General features: G+C 39.0%; 1 protein-coding gene across 4 annotated transcripts in view; it reads left to right on the forward strand.

Moving 5' to 3' along the window:
• The window catches only part of PPP2R5E (protein phosphatase 2 regulatory subunit B'epsilon), a 70674-nt gene extending 65928 nt beyond the window's left edge, over positions 1–4746 (forward strand). For 3 of the 4 annotated variants that reach the window (XM_009273373.2, XM_009273375.2, XM_019470511.1), the window contains exons 12-13: positions 626–727; positions 3372–4746. In XM_009273373.2, the coding sequence (XP_009271648.1) occupies positions 626–727; positions 3372–3471 (202 nt within the window). In that variant the 3' untranslated portion in view covers positions 3472–4746. The remainder of the gene's footprint in view (positions 1–625; positions 728–3371) is intronic. The other variant, XM_009273374.1, reaches the window with a different exon arrangement.
• Positions 4747–15902: the final 11156 nt, after the last annotated feature.

Consider the following 15902-nt stretch of genomic DNA (forward strand, 5'->3'; position numbering starts at 1 on the left):
ATATATTTTTTATATATATAAAAAAAATATACATTTTTTTATATATATACGCACACACACAGTTCTACACAGATCCTGCAGCACTCATCTGAAGGATTTGTGGGGTTTTTAAAGAGCTTTTTGCTGTACAAAAGTGAAAAAGAATATGAAATGTATGAGTACAAGGAAATCACTCTTGAAATACAGCCTTGTATTTTGCATAGAGGCACTGAATATTCAGCTTCATAGAAAAATCATAAGGAAATATGAATCACTCCCATTTCGTTTTTAAATTCTGTTCCTTCTGCCAGCATTGATGATTTGAATCCCTGGAGTTGCATTCGAAATCGCTCCACACCATGAGGGAAGAGTCTGTAGTTATATGTAATAGCTTTCTGTTGTTACCATTTACCCTAGAGTTTTGGTTTGCTCCATTTAAGTAGTCAGTAAAGACATGAAAGCTGATTCTCACCTTTAAATATGTTAATCAAAAGTAGTTTCACTGAAATCAAAGAATTTACATTATCATACTTGCAAGAGCAGAATTGGTCGCAGACATGCCGGTAAGAGAAGACACTTTTATTTCACATTTGATTTCACCTGAAACTAACAGACTCCTTTCTTTTTCTTTTTTAATGTTTCACAGGGCTATTGTGGCTTTAGTCTACAATGTGTTGAAGGCATTTATGGAAATGAACAGCACCATGTTTGACGAGCTGACAGCCACTTACAAGTCAGATCGTCAGCGGTAACTTTTTAAAGCTTTTTTTGTCAGCTGTGCATAAGGCCTGCTGTTTAGTTTTTCCCTTACACTCAGATGCAGTTGCATAATCTCACATATAATAGACACAATGCCTCATTTTTCCCCTTGCATGCTCTTTAGCCTTCTCCTTGCAAGATGTAAGATAATATCATGTACGGGTTGTCCTTTACCCTTTATGAAATACAGTACCCATTGCGTTGCTTGGGAATCCGCATTCCTCATGGAATTCCTTTTGCCTCTGCATTCCCAAAGACTTAAATGTATCAAGATCTTCAATAATAAAAGAAAAACAAGGGTTTAAAGATATAGCACTTTGCTTAAAGACTTCAAAAAAGTTACACTGAGGTTTGGAAAGAGACATGAGGGAAAACCCTAAGATTTGATTTTCCAAACTACTGTTCGTAGGCTAGATGTGGTCTTAAAGCAAAGAGGCATCTCTCAACCCTTTCATTTCTTATTCAGAGATCTTGCTGTACCCGAGTCTTTTAGCATGCAGGATCCATTAGGTACACCACTCATACGATCATTAGTTCCACCCTAGTAAAATGCTTTTTGTCTTTTCTCCTATTTTCCTTAATCTTCATTTTCCAATTATAGTGCAGCATCTTTTCTCAAAAGTTTCAGCTTATCCAAAGCATCAGGTGAAAAAAATGAGGAAACATCAGGAACCCTGAACAGTTCGCAACTTCATTTAAGTCATACCTTTTCTGTGACTCAGGGTTCCCCCGAGCAAAGCAAAGGGTACTGTATGTCGTCAGACCTTGTTAGGTTAGTATAGTCTCTAAAGTCTCTTGGAGGCCTTATTTTTTGAATTGTGTGACTGGAGTCACACTGTCCTTTTGTTCTGCTTCGTTGTAAAATATGAAGTTTTATACACAAAAAATCTACACTTAGGTTAGTTCATTAGTACAGTATTTTACTTTTAGAGACTTGGATATATATTTGAGGTAAGATGCCAGATGAATTCTAGATAGGTGTTGATAAATAAGGCTCAATCTGCTAGTACAGTTGAGACAACACTGCGCGGTTTTCTAGCAGAAAGGGCAGAGAATCTTAGGACTGGTCATCTAATCCAGCTATTTACTGAGGGAGCTCAGTGACCTAAATCAATTTGCGATTGCACTTTGCCCCTTAAGATGAGGACTCTGCTCTTAACAGGATCAGACACTGTAGTAGTATGTCCCGTGTCTGGATAATGGGTGAGGTTTATTGACTGAACTGCACGAACAATTTTTCTTGCACCTACTGACGTTGTATCTCCTATCAGGGCTGGTGCTAACCATTTCACCATTTTTATTTACTACTTATCATTTTAAAACATGTAAATACCTGAATGTATAAACTGGGATATTTACCTTAAAGTTTACAGAAATCTTAGGCGTCTTAATAAAACCGCATTTCAAAAGGGTAGCTTTGATACCACTTAAAGCTTGAGGAGAAATATTTTCAATATTAATGACTATGATAGGTCAAATAGGTAAGTTGGATGATGTGATCATCCTCTAACAGTCTTTTAGGTAAGCAGACATACATTTCATAATGATTAGAAGATAAATATTGGTAAGTAGCCTGACATTGCCAGGCTATTTCTCTTATTCTTAATTGAAAATACTTTCTAGTGACAGTGGGCTTTTTTTTTTTTCCCCCCTTTACTGTTCTTCAGGGATTTATCTGAAATTTGTTTGTATTTTTAATGTTTAAAATACTCTTGGGAAATTAAATTTCAAATAAATGAGCCAGATGTTGGCATTTTGTGTGAATCGAGATGCGTAGGAATGTTTCTAATCCGCTGAAATATTTTTTTCAAGAATTCTCTAATGTGACTGGCAGAGAATCTATATCTCTATAATTGTTAGATTTCTTTTTCTTCTGAACCTACAAGGTGATTTAATAGAAATTGAAAGCATTTTGTACCTTGCAGTATCAAGGAGATTTAGTCAAAGTAAGCTATGGCAGAGACAGGAAATTTAGAAAGCAAATAATGCAGGTAAAGCAAATGCTAGGTTAGCTGGTTAGTTTTATCAAATCAGCCATTAAAGTCTGTTGTTAAAGCAAATGCTACATGGATCTTCTTGTAGGAATTTAGTAAGGAAAAAAAAGTAAATCACTGAACAAAAGACACGTAACTCGAACTTTCCCTTGGCTGGTGCCTAAGCTATATGAAAGCCACCAGTCAGTGTAAGTAAGAACAGCGATTCTAAAAGGATAAGGGAACACTTGTTCTAGAAAGTGGCTGTTATTTATAAGATTAAAAAATACCTTGCTTAAATAATAAACTTGAAAATAATTAAATGCAAGTTAGTTAATTTTTATAATCATGATATATTTGTTCCATAATAAAAATCTACTGCATTCTTTTTCTTCTGTATTACAAATTAGTGTGTATGAACACTGTCACTTTGTTCAGCTTATGTTTTATGTCTGTTCCTACTGCTTTGTTTAGTGATATTTATGTAGGTAACTAAAAGAAAAAAAGAAAAAAATTTACAAAAATTAAGTATAAGTTAGGAAAATTGCAGTTACGCTCAACAAAATTAGTGCTGCTAATTAATGTGAACTATGTATTTTTTTACGTAAATATTCTACAGTCTTCTCTCCTGCTAACTCTTTGTTTTATTTCATCTGTCAGTGAGAAGAAGAAAGAGAAAGAGCGTGAAGAACTGTGGAAAAAACTGGAGGATTTGGAATTAAAGAGAGGTCTTAGACGTGACGGAATAATTCCAACTTAACAAAAAAACAAAACAGCATTATTAACCTGTGGAGTCACACATTTATGTAGTAGAAGATGGAGCAACAGTTTTCTGTATTGTGCAACTTTACAGTAGATTTCACATTTGTTTCATTATTACAACAGCACTGTATATACCTGTCTCTAAGTAAAGGAAAAAAATAAGGACTTTAATCCAAAGTTTGGACAGCAGATGGACTTCTCAGAACTTTGCAAACATAATCATTGTTTTAACCCTTCTTTAAAACCAGTCTTCAAAGATCTGTTGATGAAAATTGAGATGTCAAATTCCATTGTCAGGACCTGTTCCTTATTTATCGTTAGCAGAGAGTGTAATACAACTTTCAAATGTGAACAATCTTAAAATTTAGCTTGTCTTTCTGCTAAACTGTTAAGTGTATTTATAGTAAAAGAGAAAAAAGACTGTCATTTCTTTATGAGTTTGTGTAACATCCTCCTTCTCTGGATAACTTTACTGTAATTTGACTTTTTTTCCTTTTGCACATCTTCATAAGTTGAATGTCCATTCAGATCAGGGCCATGAAAAACGTAGGTCCTGAATAAAAGTTTTGTTTACTGGTGTGAGCATTTTTTTAGTACCAGGCTGTCTCTGGTGCTTCCTTAATTTGAACATTAGGAGTTAAAAAACAAGTAGGTGATAAACATAGTAGGAAAGGGAGCTTTGGATTCATGCACCTATTTATTGCAAATCCAAATTAGTGTCCACAATCCTTTAAAAACGGGCAGTGGTAACACCTTGGACTTCAGTACCTAACCAGTATTAGTGATATGGCATTGGACACACATACCGGAGTTGTTTTAGAAATACTAATTGCTAAATTATTACAGTATGTTTTTATTGGACCATTTAGAAAGAATAAAGACAAACGCTAAACAGTGCAAGCATGAAATTGGTCTCCAGTGGTCATGGATCTAATTGGAAATTGAGCTGAGATAGCAGTTTGGGCTGTTTGGAGTTGTTGCCTTACTTTTTAATATGTATTTATAAAGTGTTCCAGCAAAAGAGGATGTAGCCTCTAAGAAACATACTATAGTGTTTTTGTGGTTCTAGTACTATTACTCATCACAGTACCAGCCCTATGGTCTTAGCTGGAAAGGATTCTGGATGATACACTTCTGCATTCTCATCTGGATGCTCATTCCTAACTACTGTATTTGTTACCAAAAGTGGTTCTACAAATGCTACTGAAAAAAATTCTGGAAATCCTAATGTTCTGAGTATTAATAATAAAGTTTAAAATGCTTTTATATCAAAGGTGCATTGTGACCAAATTGTTTAAAACAAAAGAAAAAAAAATACAAAAACAAAGAAGAGGGCTGTATTATAAGTATACATTATTGGCTATCTGCTTTGTATTTGAAAGTGGAATCTTACATCTTTGGTAGGTAAAATGCTGATAAGACTTATGTACAGTATATATTTAGCTAATGCAGTTGCATTATTATATACCGAAAGGTATGTGTTTCAGGATTTTTCTCCAGGATGCTTTTGAACTGTTATAGACATACGACAACAGTGAATTGATAATCCTAAACCATCAATCCAGCAGTATTTACAGTATAAAACTGAATTGGTGTTCATGAGTCTTTGTGATAGTTGCAAACATGAATTTATGACCTGTTGCCATTGATAGAAATACAGTATAAATACAAGCTTGTATATTTTTCTTCCTACCATTTAAATATACAGTAGGATTTGAAGTTTTCATGTTTTCAGGCACGGAAAAGAGGTAAAAAAGAATTCCCTCCTAGACTACTGACTGTTTCAGGATTATCAGGTCACAGTTTGTACTCCCGGGTCTGCGCACACAAATGTTGTAAACTCAACGATTTTGTAAAAACTTGACACTGTTAATTCTGGAAAAAAAAGTGGAACTAGTCATACGCAACACCAAACACAACATGGTTTAATGGGATTAATATGAGCTTCTTTAAGAACACTGACTGGGACGCAATGTAAAGTAGGCAGTTACTGTCATAGTTGAAACGTTTTATTTTAAAGTGCTGAAGCAAAGGTGCAAGCTGAAATACTGAAGATTAAATAAATTTATAACAAATCATGTCCCTTAGCCCATTGATTTTGACAGTCTTTTCTGTTACCAGAAAGATTTGCTAGCGTGATTTCTGTGTGAAATGATCATGCTTTACACAAGGGTGGACTTAAACTCATGCTTAAAGACTATGTTCAATTGTGAAAAACTGAGATAGAATGGAGGAAAAGAGAGTAACGTTTTCCACCTGGTGGAGTGAGACACAACAATGTGAAATTAGAAAAAGCACCTTGTCCTGTACTTAGAGTTTAGGTGAGTGTTGTTTGTTCATAACTGTTTTTGGTTCTGACATGACATTCTGGTATTGATCATACAAAACTGATGAGAACCTGATGGGTTGCAATATTTTGTTACCTCTGATGTTACCTCTGATGTGGGGATAGTGGGGAGTATCTAAAGTTTATAGATGATTTATCACTTCCGAGAAGGAATGTTTCGTTAAAGTGAATGAGATGATGTGATATTAGTCACTTGACTCTAAAAGGCTGATACGACACTAGGTTGCACTGTGTGATGTACGAGAAGAAGCACTTGCCACAATGATACGACCGTACCCCCGGGATCCACTGTTTGCCGCAATCCAAATGCGATGTCCTGCCGCTCCGCAGAGCTCCCATTGGTATCAGTTGGAGTTGCAGGCAAAGAAGAAGGCAGCGTATGGGCCCAAGTGTGATCAGTGCGTCTATTTAATTATGCTTTCGTTTGCTTCTTGAGTTCCAGAAACTACCTTTATTTGTGTAAATGTTTTTATTAACTGCTCGTACAGCAGTTGTTGGGTGGTCGCTCATGTCCTGTACCATATTGGTTTCAGGAGAAAGGATTGAATGCTCTCTGGTTAAAGGAAAGAGCTGCATTTTCAGTACAAGGGCATTGCATCAGGTCGTGGGGATATAACAACTGTAAAAGTAAAGTTCCTCTCATATACTTTAAATTGAGCACACATTGCTTTCTTCATCTTGCAAGTCTCCCTTATTGTTTTCCTTTCATTGCTTTTGAGTGTTTTTTGTCTCTCTTCCAAGGGTTGGAATGCTTTAAATAAAAGTATTCTAATGCCATTGGAGCGTTCACTAGCAGGGTTACAGTAAATTTAATCTTGGTTTTGTTAGCATAAATAAAAGGATTTAATTTATTTTTTATCTCCTATATATGGAAAAATCGAGGGTGTTAGAGCCAAGAATTGCTTGAGTAAGAAATGCAGCAGCTGTACTTACATTATACGTGCGTAAGTACAGCCTCAGGCTCTCTCACTCTATGAAAGGAAAATATATTAGGAGCTTTAAAAACCTCTTTATTGTTTTGTGAGGAGGGGGAAGAGTAGATTCTTCTCCCCCCAGGTAAAACTGAAATAATTTGCTTTTAGTTCTGTCTTGGAAAACAAAGATGGCCTTTTCTCTTAATTGTGTAACCACAGCATCCCAAAGCAGTTGCCCTAAAACAAGACAAAGGTGACAATGCACGAGATTGAAGAATGTTTTTATTTACATGTGGCTTTCTTATTTTGGCTCACCAGCTTCCCTTAGCAGCTCTCGAGTGAGCCACGAGTTAGTTTTTCTAGTTGGTCTGTGCAGCAGATTTTGTATAGCCCAGTTTTTCATTTTGAAGTCTACGAAGCAGTGTCTTGAAACAGAATGGAACTAATTTTGATTGAAAACTTTTATCCAAGTGTTGCTTCCCGTCCACAGAAGCACACACTTTTTATCATGACCTCTCTGAATACAAGTTTTTGTTACTTGGATCGCTTACTGTAAATATGTTGTATTCATAACCTCATGTAACGATGAGGAGTTTTCAAATATAAATAGTACCGATACATTTCTTGTTGTTGTCCTATTTTTGATTGTAGTATAGCGAATGACCTGTCATGCTTTTTGTTTCAAGGTTAGTATTAGTCATAGATCTTAATATTTTAGCATTTCATTGTTTAAGCAGGAGAGGGCAGCAAAAGTTCATTTTTCCCCATAGGAATGCTCTGGTCCATTACTGTTTTTAAACTTCGATGCATTTAACTATCTGTGGGTAGGGGGGAAAAATGAAACATTTTTTATATATATTAAAAGGTGCATATGAAAATATATAGACTGGTCCAACCAGACTGTGAAAATGTCTTCTACTCTACATCAAAGTAATAATAAAAGAAAAATACCTTCCACCTCTGGATAAAGTAGAAGCAGGTCTTAAGCTCTTGGATTCAAATGTCATTCTTTGGAAATAGTTTACTTTCTTAAAAATGGTATCAAAGAAACTCGAACTCAATGGTGCTCCCAGCTATAAATGTGTAATCTTCCTCTTTTGCACATGCTCAAGAGGCTCTGTACTGTGGGTGCATCTAAATAAAGAAGCAATGAAGTGTTTTCCAGGTGCTTGGCTTTTTTTTCCACCTCCTCCCGTCTAAACTTCATGTCCCTTTTCAACAGCGAACTTCCAGGGATCAGATACCCATTCGCATGTGTTAAGTGTAAGGACGCTTGTGTGAGGAAAAAAAAAAACCAAACAATGAGGTGGTAATTTAAGTTTCTGCCAGAATTACCTTAGTAAATGCTCTGTTTTCATTAAGTTTATTTTTTTTAAAGGTCCTCTCGTGATGATGAGGATGCTTGTACTGCAGACAACCATGCCTGTGAGGGAGGTAAAGGGTGGATATAGAAAAGAGGCATTAGAGCCACACAGTGTTCTTTATAAACCCTTGAGCCTTACACTTCGCAGCTGGTGAAGGAACTTGGTCTTTTATAGCAGCATTCTACTGTTTCAGTCCTCGTGCTACTCTGCCTTGCAGTTTGGAAGTGAAGAGAAAGGCTTAAGATGGTTACGTACGTGGGAAACGCTCTCCGGAGAGATCCATGGATAAAGCCTGGCAAGGGGCAATGCTGGTGAACGGCTTTAGCAGAAGCGCGGTAGATACGGATGCTGCAATAAAACTGGAGACAAGATGTATTAAACAGCTACTTCTGATTTTAAAATATCAGTTTCCTACATGAATTATTCCAGTAGTCTAATTCTTAAAAATTCTTTCCATTTTGATTTCTTCCAAATTAAATTCTCAGCAGTTGGATCTTGCGTGCCTTTGTTAGAAGAGCTCATTATCACAAATCTCTTTAAATACTTGTAAGACAATACTCGGATCGCTTAACAACCTCATGTCTCTTTACTTTCTTATTGCAAGGCAAGCGTTTTCCAAAGAAGTTTAAAAAAAAAAAAATGAGAACACGCAGTAAGTTGGCCTTCAGGGTAGGATTTGTCTTCAGTACTTGCAAGTTAGAAAACAACCTTTAAAGGATTGGAATGAAAAATTGGTTTCCTACTTTTGGTAATGACAATTGCTTTGCTAATTTTTCATCTTTGTCTTTCCTTCTCAGGAATGTTTTGGTTTCTCATATAATAGCAGAGCGCCTAGTTTATCTTGCATTAAGTTTGGACCCCAGATCACAAGTCTGTGGCCTACGAAAGTAGTTTTGTGTGCAGGTAAAGGCTGTCCCCAAGCCCATATTCAATTATTGCTTCAATGTACAGTAAAGCAATAGCTTGGGTATTAAACTAGAAACTGATACAAGGTCTTGCATTATGCGATCGGAGCGCTCTATAGTTTTAAAGATTCAATGCTGAAGCCAAAGCGAATATCCTGAATTTGTTAGTAAATACCTTGAAAGAAAGTGTACTAACTCACTGTGAGTAGTGACTGCAGGCTTTTCTGGAAGCCTCCATCACATGGAAAAACTGTCATACTGAACTTTATCTTCTACTCTTTTTCTGTTTGTTTGTTCCCCCCCCCCCCCCCAAAATCAGTGTGGGTGTGAGAAGTTAGGGGTCACTCAGGAAGGATGGAAAGCTTGCGATACATTGAAAGAAACACGTTTTGTATTGCTGGACAGTGGCTCATACCTTTGATATGCACTTGAAAATGTCTGGGAACTTGTCTTACGTTATCCCTGAATCTGGGAAGGTCTTCCAAAAAGAGAATGAGAAAGGGATATTCTATACAGCTTCTGAATCTTGTTTTCGAAATTCTTACTTTGTCACCACCTGGGACAAGTTTTTGCTTGTGCATAAAGCCTCTGCACTTCACCGACAGAGAAAGCAGCAACCCAGGAGGCCGTATTTATAGAGCGTCTGGCTAGTGGAGTGGTGCACTGAAGGTTCGTATGCCAGCCTGCCAGGCAAAGCAGAAGGAAGCTCAAGCATAATTGCCCTGACGGCAAGGAAGGAAAGGCGTTGCGTTTGTACAAGGATGTGTGCAGACCTCCAGCAACAAAAGGCAGAGGTTACCTGCAAACTTTTTTGGAATTGAGCAAGCTTGTGTCAATTTTGAGTCTTCACCTTCCGGTGAAGCGGACGTGGTTTAGCTGTGTAAGCAAACCGGTCAAACAGCCCAGCTCAATTTTAGGTATCTTTTAATATTAATTCTGCAAAATGTACTGAGTAGGACTACAGCTTATGCTCATCTGTCGTTCCCTAAGACTATGTGATGACTCCCATGCTTTTCTAGATATTACTTTGGCTATGTAGATAATGTGCATAAGTGGAAAATCGCTGTATACTTAAATATCTCAAACCAAGATGGGCATATGCATTATATAGTCTTCCATTTCAGGCATCTTGGAGGCAGTAGGCTGAAGTCTGCAGCTGACAAATCTCAGAGTAAACTGAAACTTGGCAAAGCACACTCTTGATTTCTGGAGCAAAGAAATGTGGAATTCAGACAGTGGTAATTAGTTTATTAGTCCACAGGCTATTTCACAAACACAAAGGGATATTATCGCTATTTGCTGTCCATGACGCTCATCAGACAGTAATTGTCACGGTGAGTGATTATGCACTAGATTTTAAATGTCGATTCTGGCCAGACAAAAATTACTCTCAGGGATAGAAAGGAAAGAAGATTTCCTACTGTAGTGTGGTACCTCACGCCGCCCCCCCCCCCTTTCTCCTCGTGCTGCTGAGTGATGCTCCTGCAACGAGGCTCTGCAAACACAAGCGTGAAGGCTTGCAATAGACTGAATTTAAGCAAAATTTGTTGTTCTATTCAAAAGTGTCGTAAGGGGGACAGGATTGGTGACAATGGACCAGTGGGTATTTTAGCCTTATCCTAGCAAACGCTTTTCCATGTGGTTAGCTAAAGAACTGGGATTCTTTTGAGAGGTCCCGTGGAGCCGTGTTCTCACCGGACCTCGCAATGTAACTCTGCTTTAGCAGAAATTGCGTTGAGGCTTTTTTTCAGATACAATTCTATTTCTATAATGACCTTCAATCTATTAAATCCCCTTAAAATTTTCAATGTGAATCATTAAAAGACCCCTCCCCTGCTTCAAATCCCATTGCTATCTATTTGACTATTCAGAGTTTATTGGTAAAGTACTTTGAAAATGTTGAAATCCATAAATTTGCTCCAATATTTAGAAATGCTTCTGCAATAAATACAACAGAACAGCTAAAGATATAGGAGATAAGGGCTTTGATTTGACACCCTAATGTAAGATCACCCAGGGAATTATATTTTTCTTCCCCCACCTGACCTATTTCTGTTTTCTCTTGCTGTACAGCTAGTTCTACAGATGGTAAATTCGAATCTGTGCAACACAGAAGCCAAATGAGAGAAAAAAGGAGCTGCTTCCAAGAGCTCTGCTTCCAGAGAAGGTCCATGTAAGTCCCCCTTACAGCACAGCCTTCAGCGCTCCTTCCTCATGCCCTCCTCCATGCAAGGAAATCGATGTCCAGTTATGCCCAAAGCTCCTAGAGATGTAATGCCTTAATTTAGGGGTATCTCTGATCAATATCTGCAAAGATCAGATCCTCACAGGCTACGTAAGTCTTTTTGATTCTTCTGCTAATACAGTTTAGACAGGCCAAGCATATGCAAGAATTCTTGCTGGTTTGTAGGTTTTTGTCAGGATTTGGGAGAGCAGAGGTGGCTGCTTCTCCCATGGCATTTTAGTCCATCAACTTTCAACTTTTTCTACTTCTTTTTTCTCCGAACTTTCATCCGTTTTTGTCTCAATGAGTGTGTGTTAGTAACTTTCTGTGCAGTCCAAATGCACTTTCATAACAAAGATCAAGCAGTTCCAGGAGCAGCGCAGCTACTGACGCTTGGCTTCCCCTGTCTCTCCTGTACAGCTTCGTAGGTACGGCTTGCAGGAGCCAGGTCTGAGGCACTGACTCCTCTGACACATGGCTGAACTTAACTGGGACAGAAGCTGCGGAGAGGAGAGGAGAACTGCCAGCAGTCAGGTGCACGTGGCATGATAACACAGAATTTATTTCCTTAGGAAACTTTACCATAAAGGGCTGTTAGGCTCCTTGCCTGGATTATGAGAAGTGCTATTCCAACAGCAGCCCCCTGGTTCCTATCAAGTGCTTCAGACTTGACCAAACTAAGAAGGGGCCCTAACTGTCATGTGCAGGAGCATGCTGTCTTGCAGCAGGTATCAGGTACGTACAGAGTCTACCCTTTAGTTTATGAATTCAGTGCCTAGAATAAATTAGTTAGACTGTTAAGATACCCCCCCCCCCTTTTTTTTCCCCTCCCCTTTTAATCAAGTATAATTTATAAAACTGTGTGCTGGTTTTGGCTAGGATAGAGTTAATTTTCTTCTTTTCTGCTGCGGGCGGAGTGAAAGAGCAGCTGTGTGGTGCTTAGTTGTGTCTGGGGTTAAACGAAGACACCTTGCTAAATCCACCGTTATTAAACTGCTTTCTCTTTTCCTATTCTAAATTACCAAACCAGTTTCAAATCGTTGGCAATGAAATGTATGCAGTATGTAACTTAATGGAACAATATCCAACCTATTATTGGGATTTGAAATCTAATAATTAAATGTAAATGCTTGGATTCATTGTCTAGGAAAACAGAAGCTATAAATAAGCCATTTAATGTCATACTGCTATTTTCTTTTGATCAGGCTTCAATTAGTCACTGACGTAGGATATTCTGTTTTGGCTGCATCATTATTGCAGCAGGGAGCGTTAGCATGAAATCCAGATCCTGCAGCAATAAATAACAGCTCAATTTCCAGTGCTTAAGCTGTCATTTCTTCATAAGCTTGATTTCATGGGATGACTGTTTGACCAACATTCATTCATTATGGTAGGATAGTTGCAAGGCAGAACTGGGATAAGTATTATATCTCAGTGCTTTATTGAACAGAACAGGAACAGAAAAATCAGATGAAAGGGAAGCATTTCCCTTACAACAATCTTTTTCAGTAGCCACGTTGTGCAAAATACAGGTAAGGCTTAGCAGCAGTGATTTCAAGCTTGCTGTGGAAATACTAGCAGTCAGTTAAAATTGTGTGACCTTACTTCCATACTGGCTTGTCTCCGTCTGTGCTGCCTGACTTGGCAGTGGTTGAAGTCCCCAAAACACAGCTTTGAAATGTATTTTCCTTTACTGTAGCCTTGATTTGTTTTCCGTGTGTTCGCATGCTATCATTCCCATCCATTATCCTCATCAGTTTGTTCGTGCCAATACATTTTCCGAGTAACGTCCTACTGTCTGGAAATGCCTCTTTGCAGAGTTGGGGTAGTTACCTTTTTGCCTGCAGAAAGAGGACTGGGCAGGTGAGAGGAGGAGAAGGGTTTCTGGCATCGCTGTGCCAGTGGGATGGGAGTGTGAGCGATGCAGGGAGGACATACCTGCTCTGTACGGGTACGGTTCCTCCCTGCCCCGGGTCCTGGGGAGAGAGGGCCATGAGGTAACCCTGACCCCCTCCCCCTGGCCTCCCCAGTCCTTAGATTTTCCATCCCACAACACACTCCCCTGAGCGCCTCGGTGACTGGACACCTCCTGAGCCCTCCTTGCCCCAACCTGGCATGTGCCCTCTCTCATTCAGTTTTCCTTTTCTTCTTCTTACCGGAGACCATCTTTCATCCTGTACTAAACTATTCCCTCTCCCTCAAGAGGCAACCCTTACTCCTTATTGCCAAACCCACTGCAACCTCAAACTACGTGCCTCTGACCTGGAGCTCACGTAGGCTCCAGTTGTTTTGTCTGAGCCTGCTCCTCCTGCCCTCCAGAGCTCATACCCTCATTACCCGCCCTTCTGTGGGATCCCCTGGCAGGTCAAGTCGTGCCTCTCTCCTGGCTCTTCTAGAAGAAAGACATCCTCTCCTCTGCTAACACGAGGATGTGAAAGACCTGGACATAGCGAGTCAGTAACGACCCAAAATCAATCAGATGCTTAAAGGGGAGGATATGTAGAAAAAAGGTGTGTGTTAGTCCGGAACAGAGCTTGTCTCTCTGCAGAAGAGGATTCTGTTTTAATCTCAAAATTAAACCTGATGTTTTTCTATCCATGGCTAAGTTAAAAAAAAAAAAAAGAATATTTTATTATTTTTACCTTGGGTGCACTCGTACTTGCTTGAATGATGGAGATCTTCCCTCTTCTAAGTACAGAAACATAATGAGACAGATTAAGTACAGCTCTCCTGTAAACTGCAGGACTTAATTCTCTTCCTGCCAGAGTCAATGATGGAAGTCTGCTGCTGTCACCAGAAGTAAAATAAAGATCTGTGAGGAGATTGGACAAATCTGCTGTGTCTATATGGGAAACTGGTCAGTACTAACAGGAGCGATGTGGACTCATTTCCTCTTCCTGCAGTAAATTTATCCTATTAATATCATCTACTATTGTGTGTATATTAGCTGGGTGACCTCTAGAAAGCTTTTATGGATATAAGCTTCAGAGAGAATGTGTGATCCCCGTTTGCTTCCTGCCTGTCTTACAATGATGCACCCATCAGCTCCAGAGCTGCCAGAGTAATGATGGAAGTCTGCTGCTGTCACCAGAAGTAAAATAAAGATCTGTGAGGAGCGGACAAATCTGCTGTGTCTATATGGGAAACTGGTCAGTACTAACAGGAGCGATGTGGACTCATTTCCTCTTCCTGCAGTAAATTTATCCTATTAATATCATCTACTATTGTGTGTATATTAGCTGGGTGACCTCTAGAAAGCTTTTATGGATATAAGCTTCAGAGAGAATGTGTGATCCCCGTTTGCTTCCTGCCTGTCTTACAATGATGCACCCATCAGCTCCAGAAACTGGTCAGTACTAACAGGAGCGATGTGGACTCATTTCCTCTTCCTGCAGTAAATTTATCCTATTAATATCATCTACTATTGTGTGTATATTAGCTGGGTGACCTCTAGAAAGCTTTTATGGATATAAGCTTCAGAGAGAATGTGTGATCCCCGTTTGCTTCCTGCCTGTCTTACAATGATGCACCCATCAGCTCCAGAGAAAAATTAACTAAATTTATGCCGCATTATTTGTGGACAGTACGTGAGCATACAGTCAATCACTTAAGCACATACAATAAAACCCAACCCCTTGATGTTAAGTAGAGACAGTTTTTCTAAGGCTGTCTAGACACAATGTCTGCGTACAAAAGAATTTGGTTATGAACAGGGCAGCATTGTTCAAAAGATTATATTCTGCTACTGGGGAAATTGAAAGGAATTTTTTTGCTTTCAAGAGCAGGGATCTACCCTTTCCTGGTGCAGTTGTCATTTCATGACCAGTGTTACTAAGATACTGTCTTTTCTCCTCTGAGACTCTCCATTATTATTACTTACCTAAAATATGCTGTCTTGAGAAAAAACTGCTTATCTAGTCTCTGATGTGAGAAAAAATGGAAATTAAGCAGTGTAACTTCGCTTTCTTTCTCTGAAGAATACCAAATGCCTACAGGAGAGGTATTTTGTACAGACTGCAGTAAACATCAGTATGATGCTGAGAAGCAAGGTGCGTACTGTCTGTTTTGGCACCCTGTGATGGAAGTGGACTGACGTTTTGTAGACCATGGAAGAAGGTAGCTTGCACGAAGTGCACTGCTCTGACCCACACCTGCAGAGGAGAAGGGACACGGGGGAAAAATGTGGGTTTGGAATGACGTTTTATAATTGGGAGGGCTACAATGAGGTGAAAACGAAGACCAGGCAAAATCCGTTTCAACATTTATCTTCCTTCAGGGATGATCAGATGTTTAAGAAATTAGAGAAACAAGTAATTTTTGAACATGTCAAATCTGACTACGTCCAGGAAAACACTTTACTCCAATCGTCCCAGTATATCAGAATAGGGTTGTCACAGCCATGTCAGTCAAAGACTGTGTCTGGATCTCTTGCTCTGACCGCCTGTGCTATTCTGGTGGTTGGACACTATAGTTTCGTCTCAAAGATTAGCAATTTCTTAGGTATGGATGAGCATGTTGCTAATGCAAGTTTAGTGCATCTGACATCTCCCCAGCAGTAGACCAAATAAAATGTAATGCCATGTGATAGGAATTTGGAGGGAAGGGCACCCCAGAAAGTTACCTGTCCTTCCTCTATCTCCTACACCTATCTATAGGTGTGCGACTCCTTTAAGCT

Source organism: Aptenodytes forsteri, unplaced genomic scaffold (genome assembly GCF_000699145.1).
Source record: "Aptenodytes forsteri isolate BGI_AS27 unplaced genomic scaffold, ASM69914v1 Scaffold479, whole genome shotgun sequence".
Classification (NCBI taxonomy): domain Eukaryota; kingdom Metazoa; phylum Chordata; class Aves; order Sphenisciformes; family Spheniscidae; genus Aptenodytes; species Aptenodytes forsteri.